At 39.2% G+C, this 11,464-nt stretch overlaps 1 protein-coding gene across 1 annotated transcript; it reads right to left on the reverse strand.

Moving 5' to 3' along the window:
* Nucleotides 1-1,050: 1,050 nt before the first annotated feature.
* On the reverse strand, nucleotides 1,051-11,244 carry LOC139708148 (ATP synthase subunit O, mitochondrial-like). The gene is made up of 7 exons (XM_071620124.1): nucleotides 11,218-11,244; nucleotides 9,844-9,888; nucleotides 7,762-7,872; nucleotides 6,450-6,522; nucleotides 4,989-5,161; nucleotides 2,730-2,816; nucleotides 1,051-1,663 (listed from the first exon to the last, which is right to left on the reverse strand). The coding sequence occupies exons 1-7, from the start codon at nucleotides 11,242-11,244 to the stop codon at nucleotides 1,550-1,552; spliced, it is 630 nt and encodes a 209-aa protein (XP_071476225.1). The 3' UTR covers nucleotides 1,051-1,549.
* Between the last annotated feature and the right edge of the window lie 220 nt (nucleotides 11,245-11,464).

Raw genomic sequence — 11,464 nt, forward strand, 5'->3', positions numbered from 1 at the left:
TTTGACTTATGAGGGATAAAAATCAAAAGAATATAGAGAGAAGAGAACTTGAAAAGACCTTCAACTTGGGCAATTATTCAACTTATGCAAGGTCGACTGAAGCAAGGTTGACTGTATACTGTTCTTGCTCTACAGTAGAAGCAGTTGAGTATGAATTGGAAGTCGTTGTTATAAGACATTATAAAATGGGTTCAAGAATGTAGCCAATTGGAAGCGCTGAAATGAGTCACGTGTGCGTACATTAATTTCTTAGTAAATGCACGGCCGGGGCCTGACGTACGTCACAATGTTTACACTAGCAGTGCGCACTCAATCAGTTGTTACAAGTGCGTCACGCGCTACTATACGCGCTGTCAATCCTGTAAACAACTTCTAGTTCGGGCTGCCACAACAGCCGGCGGCCTTTCTTGTGCATAACACGTGGCGTACGTATACTCTTATACGTACGTACAGTACTTATGTGCGGGATTTCCGAGTGCGACGTGCGTAAATGTTTGGGACGAACATCTTCGGACATCTTGACTTTTGAGCGAGTGCTACATGTAGCTGACTGGTATTGACCCACAAAGGTACGTGAATAATGCTGTTAGTTTTCGACCCATTTTATAAAACAAATGATGCACAGGATTATTTCGTGGCGTTAGTGAAGGTGCGGCGCGCTCGAGAGTATTGACAATGGTGCGACATGCACGAGGCGCACTTCACTAACACACTCTATCCTGTGCATCATTTGTATACTATGAAAGGGTCACCAAAATCAAATTACTCTCTTGACATCACACATTGGACAACTCCCTCAAATGTCAAGCATTGGTGAAGATTTCCAAAGAAACTGGACACAGACAACAGAGTGTGCTGAAAGTCTGGTTGCACTGCACAATCTTTTTCACGCTTCTACTTTCTCTATATCTCTCATCCATGTACATCTCTTTCTCTGAAAAGGAAAGTCTACACAGGATGCTTTTGTCAAATTTTAGTTTCAATTTATTACAATCTCTGCTTGTACACAAAAGGAGTCAAGTGCATGACTCCTTCACAGGAGTCAGTCTAGTCAATTCACACAATGGTTGCACTCACAAAATGATGGCTAGCAAGCTGTGAAATGTCAACATATTTTAAATAACATGGGGCTGTTCAATTTCATACAAAAATGGTGTAGATGAGGTCTTGTGTGACAGACTAATATTTCTAGATACACCATAATATTAGTGACTGAGATCAAGAGAGGTATTGAATGCGAATCGGAAATTCAAGATTTGGGGCTGAATGAGATTTTGAATGATGACATTCAGAATATATCTTCACTGGTATGTATGCTGATAGGAGAAGGAACATGCCTATGAACACAAAAAGATGGCCTTGAAAATGTGGTCTTGCCCATGCAAGACATCTGCTGCCACTGTAGTCGAGGCGCAAATCAGTCCCAAATATCTTCTTCTCATGTAGTGCTACTCCCAGCATACCGGTACATCAAGGGCAAAATAGAACACATCAATATAATATATACTATCTCGTAATGGGGATGCTTGGTCAGGTAACACAGCTGACGCTAGACTGCCTCCTTGATTAGATTTGTGAGGGTCTTCACTTTGGTTGCCGTCGACATGTCCACGTACTTGTCCCCGACCTCGACAATCATGCCTCCGATTATTGAGGGATCCACCTGAGGGTACAAGAACACAATGATGGCAATAAATCCCTCCCTCCGCGAATGGATATAAAGATTTATTACAGTCTATAAAATTGCAGCACATTGTTGATTTGGCTCGTATTTTGGCACATCCAAAAAATATCTTATTACAATTGATAATTTCATACATGTGCAACACACACACAGTTTACCTTGTAAGTTCTAATGAGAGAGTTGCTTTAAAGGCAGAATTTACCATTTGCTGATGAAACACAACCCAGCATTAGTGCTTCAAAATAGTTCACAAATGTGAGTTAGGGATAGAAACAACCAATGTAAAAATTTGAACCAGTATAATCGATGTGAAGTACTGTTAAACATACAAAATGTGAACAATAGTTATGATAAAAATGTTTCCAGACTAAACCATCTACAGTTATGGTTTAATGAGAAAAACAGTGATATCTCCTTATATTTTAGGCTTTATTGCAAAAATTTTAAATGGTAGGATGTTAAGTGATGCAACTGACCTACACATATGCATACATGATATCTTGAAAATCTTTTAAATCACTGCTCCCAAAGGTAAACAGGACCTTTAAGACCATGTTTCTGGTGATAAAAGTACAAATATAAGGTACTTTCATGCATCTAAAATAGTACTCATAACGATGATGAGCCATTTGCATATCAAATCTTTGGTCACATTTTTGCTTTGATTAGTAATAATGATTTTCATTTAGTAAAATCACAAGGAGTTTAAGTACTACAGAAGAAAAATTTACGTCAATCAGTGGTCTACCTTATCCATTCCCATTATTGATAGTATATTATTGCTGATGACATCTTGATGAATGCTATTTTCATACTCCATGCCAATACAAGACTAATTGTGTGCATGTGTACGAAAATCCTGCATCAGAATCAATATTATTCTCAAGTTGCGGTCAAACAATGTGGATAGGTTGTTACGTCATCACGCGCAGGACAAGAGAACATCCCCCATGAAATACATACAATTCTTTCACAGTTCTTTACAATAATCTCCCCACTTCCTGGAGCGCTGGTGAGGGAGTCGCGTGCAAGCCTTGGTACTTACATTCATGTTGAGCTGTAGGGACTCCCCCTTCTTGATGAAGCCTTTGAGTGCCTCCTGCACTTGTTTCTGTTGACTGGAATCAAGTGTCTGGAGGGTGAGAGATGGGAACAGATAAATACATTACATCTACCACACTTCTGGAATGCAGAGACTCTAGCTCTCCCACTTAAGGCCATTTTCGTAAAATCTCCCGCTTGAGTTTGAATTTCTCTCGCTCTAGGCGTGTGCATCCCACTAAAAAAAAAGTATTTTCTCCAGCTTGAATTTAGCTTTCTCCCACCCAACTTCTATGTGCTCAAAAATAAGGGAAGATGGCACTAGAAAGCATATGAAACCATCTATAGAGCTTCCAGGGCTGATGAAGTGGAATCCAACGGCAAGGGGTGTTGTGTTTCACGCATATTCTTGTGATTAGAGCCTCCAATTTGCTAGGGGCCAGGCGGGAGCATCTTCAGTTTCAAACATGCTTGGCGTTGGAGTCTCTAGGAATGGCTACATGGAGTTTCATTTCTAACATGTTGGGTAGACGGCTCCACGACAACTCGAATGCATTCTGCAGTGAGGCGACAAACAGACCGACTGGATGCATGTTATAAGAGTGGTTAACCAAACTTTTATCATGTGGGGACCTACTCCAAGAACAGGGGAACCTCGTTGTAACGGGGACCTCGAAACCATGACAATTACCTCGTTCTATCAGGTTTCTCACTTCATGAGGGTAACTAGAAATGTCGCTTTGGCGACTGGTATGCCTCCGCCATAATGCATGATTTTCCCAATAGGTCTAGATAGTACATGTGGACAATGTGTGATTACATTTTCACAAAATTGGCAAAATATTGAAATGACAAGTTTGTCACAAATGTGTTGAATGTTCACCTTCCTTGACCTAGGTTTAATTGGATGAATAGGAGAGCATGTAACTAGGGATTTAAGGACTTTAACTCGACTTTGACCCATTCATACATTTAGGCATTGAGTAATTTTCAAGGTACAGGTGTGGAGAAAAAGTGCAATTTCTGAATTGAATAGTAAATTGTTACCATTTTCATCTGGCCCTTGACCCTAAAATTCATAAGATAATCACTTTCAGGTAGAACATGCATAATATGTACTAAGTTTCAAGATAACTTGAGCCACTTCCGAGATATGGAGGAAAAAGTTAGTTCAGCACTTTCACTTGATCTTTGACCTTTTGACCTTTGAGGCAAAAAAAGAAGAAAAAAAAAACTTTCCAGAGAATTTCTATTAGGTTACACATGTATGCATGTATACACCAAGTGTAAAAAAAAAATAACCCTGCTGGCATTGCATGATAGGAGGGAAATAGTAAAATTTTGAAGTGTTGCACTTGACCTTTGACCCCTGACCTTTGACCTCATGAACCCTACATTCTCTAGATAATCACTTCCAGTCAGTATATGTATATACTATGTTCCATGAAGATACCTTGAACAATTTTCCAAGGTATGGAGAAAAAAAAAAAGTTTTAATATTTTTACTTGACCTTTTGACCTTTGACCTCATGACCCAAACTTTTACCAGAGAATCTTAATTGGGTAATACATGTATACACTAAGTTTCAAGAGAATATCTTCAGGCATTCAATAGATATGGTGGAAATAGTGAAATTTTATGTATATGACCCTGACCTTTTGACCTTTGACCTCATGACCCAAACTTTCACCAGAGAATCTTAATTGGGTAATACATGTATACATTAAGTTTCAAGAAAATATCTTCAGGCATTCAATAGATGTGGTGGAAATAGTGAAATTTTATGTATTTGACCTTGACCTTTTGACCTTTGACCTTGAGCATGTGCACCCAAAAGTTGATAGGCACAACTTCACCCCCTAATACACATACATGCCAAGTTTCATTAGGATACCTCAACAGGTTTTGATAGTTACCTTGTCCACAAAATTCATTACGGACGGACGGAAGGACGGACGGACGGACGGACGGACGGACGGACGGACGGACGGACGGACAACCCGAAAACATAATGCCTCCGGCACCACTTCGTGGCGGAGGCATAAAAAACACCAAGAAATATTGCAAGTTGTTAGCCAGTTGGGACCTGAAAAACTGCCATGTCATGAGAGGACTTTGATATTATCCGACCTCTTTATAGCAATGTTTCACTGTACTTGGGTTTCGGATCACCACCTAAAGCAGGATGTCTGGCCAGCTGTAAGTCCTACTGAGAATCTACCTCCCTAATCACCCCTAACATGGGTTTCTCTTGTCACGCACCTTTGCAGTGGTGACATTGCACACGACCTCGCCCCTGTGCGCCGCCATGATCCTTCGCCACGACACAAAGACTTCCTTGACCTTTCCCAGTCTGCCGTTGTCGGCCAGCAAACCGAAGAAGTTCACGGTCGAGGTTGAAATTTTCTCTCCCTTCAGGACATCAGTCAAAACGCCTACAAATAGGGCAAAAAATGCAATGCAAATGCACCAATTAAAACCTACTACAAGGTCATCACCTATCAGTTAATCATAAGACAAAAGTGGGTAATATAGTGCCAAGAAGAGAAGAAAACAATGCTTATGTTCTTCTTCTTCTTCTTCCTGTATTGTGCAGAACCTCTGGATAGAGTATACTCGCACATTTATGGTAGGCTATCACACATAACAGACACGAGACTCAAGGATAAAAAGTGCACATAAAAGTATATAAATGTTTCTACAAAGTTTTGTCCCAAGTTAAAATCTTCTTTTCTGCCCTGGTGACTACTTAAAGGCGATATATTTGATCTCTGATTTAAAGATATCAATTGTCATACATCAAGCAACTTGTGTCGTAAAGAGTGTAATTCAACTCTCTGTAACTGTAACAATGTATCAAAATAGAGGTTACTGTATGTACAGTTACCCAAGCATCCTGATACTATACACCAGTCAACGGCGTGTATGCGACAAAAGTTCTACGTAGAGTATCCTGCACATCAGAGCATAACAATGTCCTGGAAGTAAATTTTGATAACCTACATTGATGCTGATATTAATACTATCAAAATTTGAAATATATCATTAAAAACATAATATGTGGCAGTGCTTGCATTAAATATTTTGTTGACAGTGACTATTGTTGGTACAGCCTTACTCTTGATGGGGAAAAAGGCTTCCACAAAGAAAAAAAACCAACATCAATAAAAACCCCTGATTTTTTTTTTTTTTTCATCTTACAAGGTTTTCAATCAAAACTACCTATTCTGCACAATTCAATGAAATTTAAAAAAATATCTTTTTCTGAGAAAAATTCACCCCAAAATACACACAAAGAAGTGGTCCCTCTCTGATAGACTACTGTAAAACACGATATATTCACAGCACGAAAATTTCGCAAATTGGAGCCGACGACCTTTCTCGAGGCATGAAATTTTCACAAATTGCCACTGGCGTCCAGTGCAGGTTATGTAGGTAAGAACTTTCGCGTGCATTTTAATTTCGCAAATGTTCCCGCTCACGAAATTCGCGAAATCAAAATGCACGCGAACATTCCCCGGTTTACAGTATGTGTAGTACCAAACCGTGTCCAATCAAGAATCTACAAACTTTTCATTTGACAAAAGATGACTGCAAGTGTGAAATACATGAATTAAACAAGGATAAAACCCATCATCTGACCATTTTTTTTTTACAGTCTGAAATAAAGGGCTTGTACCAGTGGGGATATTGTACTTTTTAGCATGCTGTGTTCACACTTACTCATCTTTTGTTGCTTCTTGATGGTGGGATTTCCCATGAAGTCACTGAGTGCTGCGCTTTTGCCCATGAGTGCCTGCAAAGGGGGAAAAAAATACATACAGTGATTTTTAATGCAACTGGGAGAATATGTAAACTCATAATCATGACAACCCATCAATTTGGCTTCAGTTCTGAATGCTCTGCAGATATTTCAGTACTGGGATAGTACTGTTATGCAACTAAGGATTGGCATTCCAAATATTTGTTTCTTCATAACATGAAATTCCTGTTATTTGTTTGAACAGACATGGGATATGTACATCACAACTTCAGAAGTACATCTATGATCTACAATTTGGCAACTTCCTTGTTGTTGTCATTTTTTTTTTTTAATCTAAAGGCAAATGTTCATTCATTTATGCCTGTCAGCAACTTCATCTGGCTATTAAAAAGTCAAAGAACTTTAGCTGGCTGACATATTCTGACTGGTCTAAGGTTCAAGTTGCATTCCCTACATGTACCACCTTGAGGTTCCAATTTCTACCCACAAAGTTGCATACTACAATGAAGTTAAGATTCATATGGCAAGTGTATCATAGAAGAATATTCATTCCTGTTGTTCAACAATTACACAATAAACCAAATGTTTCATCTATGGGTACAACACTTGCCATGAAGATGTACAATGCATTCTCTTAGTTGTGGAGTACAATTGTGCAATTTTATACAGGAACATTGTGAAGGCTTAAAGGTGCACGGTCCCGGTGTTTTAGTCAAATGCGTACGCGGGCGCACGGCGCAAGTTTCCTATAGAGACCTATGCTATCGACTTCTCTTGGGCGCTTATGCTTTGGCCCACTTTCCCCGAGTCCGAAGAAGTCCGATCCACTGTGTCAGCGGTCCGATCACAGTTCGGCTCAGGGGGATGACAGCTTTAGCAAATTTCTTTTGTGATGTCATAATAAGAAGCACATATGCACGGACCCTGGCATTACTATGTTCAGACTGCATGATGCGCAGAGAAGACAACGAAGGCAACGTATCGTAGCAACACCTATGCATTTTACTCTTGATGACAGCTCAATTTCGGCAATCTTCGTGTCAATGCTAACGGTGATCGGCAGTAGCATCAACAGCGCCATCTACACTACCGGGACTATGCCCCTTTAATTCTTGCAGATACTTGGCACAAAGAATATTCATAACAGGATTCTAATTCAAAACAGAATTTGGTAAATTTTGGAAGGGATTCCAAAAGAGGTAAGAACCATTTCTACATTGTAAATTTACTGGATGAGTTAGAGATGTACATTTACAAGAGTGGAATGCTCACCTCAACACTTGACATGTCTTTGTCTACCTGGTCCAGAGCTTTTTGTTTGCTGGCTGCTGAATAAAGGGCAGTGGCATAGCGTCCACCAACACCATACACCTGGATGGGTGGCTGCAAGACAGAAATCAAATAGAACAGAACTCTGAATTTTCACTAATGAATGTAAAACAACAATGTTGTGTAGCTAATGAAGCTATGGTACATTAATAACTAGAAATGTCGCTACGGCGACTGGTGTATGCCTCCGCCATAATGCATGGTTCTCCTAATAGGTCTATAGTACAATGTCTTGACAATGTGTGATGACAGTTTCACACAATTGGCAAAATACTAAAATTACAGGTTTGCCACAAATGTGCTGAATGTTCACTTTCCTAGAACTAGGTTCAATTGGATGAATGATTAAAACGTCAGAGTGCAGGTATTTGGGGGAACTGATGATTTTTACTTGACTTTTGACCCTTTTATAAGTTTATTCATTGAGTAATTTTCAAGGTATTGAGAAAAAGTATAATTTCAGTATCAAATGGTAAAATAGTATTATCTAAACCTGACCTTTGACCTTTGACCCCACAGTTTCAAAGAGAATCAGTGTTAGGTAGAACATGCATAAATATGTAAGTTTCATGATAATACCTTGAGTTACTTTTGAGATATGGAGGAAGAAGTGCAATTTAGCACTTTCACTTGACCTTTGACCTTTTGACCTTTGACAAGAAACTTCCCACAGAATATATATTGGGTTATACATGCATACATCAAGTTAAAAAAAAATCCTTCAGGCATTGCATAAATATAAGGAAAGTAGTGATATTTTGAGGAGTTGACCTTGACCCCCTGACCCCCAACTTCCCTAGATAATCACTGCCCATCGGTACATGCATATATACTAAGTTCCATGAAGATACCTTGAACCATTTGCGAGATATGGAGAAAAACATGAAATTTCAACCTTTTTTTCACAAAATAACCTGTGACCTTTGACCTTTGACCCCGTGACCGTAAAATTCAAACAAAGTATTATCCCCCCAGGATACCGGTATACCCTCATACCAAGTTTGATGCAAACCCACCACACGGTTCTTGAGATATCGACAAAAACAAAACGGGACGGACGTACGGACGGACGGACGGACGTACGTACGTACGTACGGATGGACGGACGGACGGACGGACAGACGACCCGAAAACATAATGCCTCCGGCCACTTCTTTGGCGGAGCCATGACAAAACCAAAGATTTCATAAACTTAAGATACATTACACAGTCATGGGCTCACACGGGTAAATAATTACGTACGTCCGTACCGGACGGACGGACGACCCGAAAACATAATGCCTCCGGCCACTTCGTTGGTGGAGGCATAACAAAACCAAAGAATTCATAAACTTAAGATACATTACACAGTCATGGGCTCACACGGGTAAATAATTCCCTATAGAGACGTGTGTTAAAATTTGTAGAGGAATTCATACTCAGTATCTACAGCTATTCAGTTTTTTTCCCAAACTACATCATTGATTTATGATTAATTTTTTTCTTCATTTATTTTGGTATCTTTGGTACGAATTTGTGAAGGGGTCTGGGATAGTCCATTTCATTTACAGGTGTGAGCCCTTATGATCATACCCACTTACATGTCATATTCATATAGATACTGGGAAATACAGGGGTAGTGAATGGCATTTTATTTCAGTGAATAAGCATGGAAGCTGATTTCTTTTGATTGAATTTGAAAAGTTGTACAAGAAACATGGTTTAATTACCAAGGCACATCAATTATTTCATGGGGGAGGGGGGTTAAAATAGGTTGTGACATTTAGATTGGTGTACATGTATCATACCAAAAAAATAATAATTTAATAATAATAGTGACCTACATATCTTCCTCTTTTCTGTTTTTCTTTTTTCTTTCTTTTTTTTTCTTTGCACGTGTGGATATGGCATTTCAATAGGTCACACCTGCTAAGTAGATTTGCTTTTCATACAATATTTTCAGCTAAATGTAAGGATTGTGTATGTAGTTTGAAGTATTATAGTAGTAAAGACATTGTGTACAAGTGTATATGATTATACACTCACCTTCACCATTTGAGCACCTACAGAAGAGGTGCTGAAATGACGAGCCTGTCAAAGGAATAAATAGAGGACAAATATTGCATTAACATCAGACATCAACACAGCTGAATTGAACAGTGGCCATTTTTGTTGTTGTTGTTGTTGCAAATACTTGTCTATGTTAGCAAGAAATGCAGCAATTAAGTCAATATAGTGTTACACCTACTCGTTTACTTCCTAAGCACATAGGCTGAGGCCATGGAAATTATGGACTCAAGGGGCACAAACAGTTTCAGTTTGCATGTGGACTGTCGTCTCGGCTAGAACATAATGCACAATTGAAAATAAAATACAAGATAGAGAGAGAAAGGTTGGGATATGAGGAGAGAAAAGCCTGATGGTACAAAGTTGTATTGAAAAAAAAAATCAAAGTAAATGGAAACAATCAAAGAAAGAAAAGAGAAAGTCAAAGAATAAGATACATAAAATAAAGGGATACACACACATAAATTCAACCACTCTGTAAAACCGTTTCCACAAGACTTGTTCAAGACAAGGGAAAAACAGATTTTGGTTTTTCAAAGACACCATAGAAAAAGCCATTGTGGTATGTGCTTGTGATTACTACATTCAGATCATAGTCATAATACATTGTACTTGCATGCACTGTACTTGTAGTTGTACTGTTCCAATTGCTTGTGTGGAGAGCAGTATTTCAAGCGATCAAGGTTTTCCAACACTTGTAAAAGCGTTAAACATAACTTCATCCGACTTTAGTTTAGAGACTCAGATGCAATTATTTCAGCTTTAGATCTACTGAATAACTAACGTTAGGACAAGTTAGCGCATGTTTAGAAATAATTTGAGGAGGTGCGAAGAAAGTAGATTAGTGCCGATTGTATTACCGACCGCAAATTTACAGGAATTCAGAAGTTACTATGAAGAGGCCATCGAACAAGAGGCAGATTTATCGGTCAACCCTTTAAGTTAACAAGGCAAGTCTCGGCTAGTCTCCAACATCTACCACCTGCATTCATTGGCAGACGCACTATACCGTACAGTAGACCCCAGTTCTACTCTGCCCCTCCTGTACACAGTGTATAGATCATCAGCTCAGTTGCAGCTGCCGCTGCTCTCCTCTGCTGGCTCCCTCAGAAGCCGGCAAAGTGGACGTGCCATGCATGCACATTACACATAGATAGTGTACGGTAGATGTTCTAGACAGACAAGTCTAGACACTCTTAATCTTAGGCATTGTATTACACAATATCAAAACTATCGCTTTGCATCAATGGACAAATTAGAAATTTGAAGAATTATGGATCACATATGACTACAGACTTGTGATCAAACCGTAGACTAATTGGTAAAATTAGAGAATACTTTCCCGAAACTTACCGCGAGTAAGCATCTGCTGGCAGCCATGATGAACTACTGACAAACCCTAACGTAGAGGGCAGCAAATGATATGACTACAGTTCTACTGAGTATCGGGGATTAGAGATTGTCCAGCTTAGCTGCAGGCCATAGTTCGTGGTAGCTAGAATAATGATAGAAAATAGTACCAGTTTGGACTCTATTCTCTTGACTTTGGACTATTTTCACCTTTCTCTTTCTCTTCCCCTTGTATCTCTTCTTCCTTCTC

This window comes from Diadema antillarum, unplaced genomic scaffold (assembly GCF_040938485.1).
Source record: "Diadema antillarum isolate AM-2024a unplaced genomic scaffold, OU_Dant_1.0 seq00001313_RagTag, whole genome shotgun sequence".
NCBI lineage: Eukaryota > Metazoa > Echinodermata > Echinoidea > Diadematoida > Diadematidae > Diadema > Diadema antillarum.

Bases quoted from the DNA above. Each gene is read 5' to 3' on its own strand.
- LOC139708148 (XM_071620124.1), bottom strand. From the start codon at position 11,244: ATGGCTGCCAGCAGATGCTTACTCGCG. The intron at 6,523-7,761 runs GTGAGCATTCCA...CCCCCTTTGCAG, and splicing joins AAGACATGTCAAGTGTTGAG to GCACTCATGGGCAAAAGCGC. The intron at 2,817-4,988 runs GTGCGTGACAAG...CTCACCCTCCAG, and splicing joins GCAATGTCACCACTGCAAAG to ACACTTGATTCCAGTCAACA.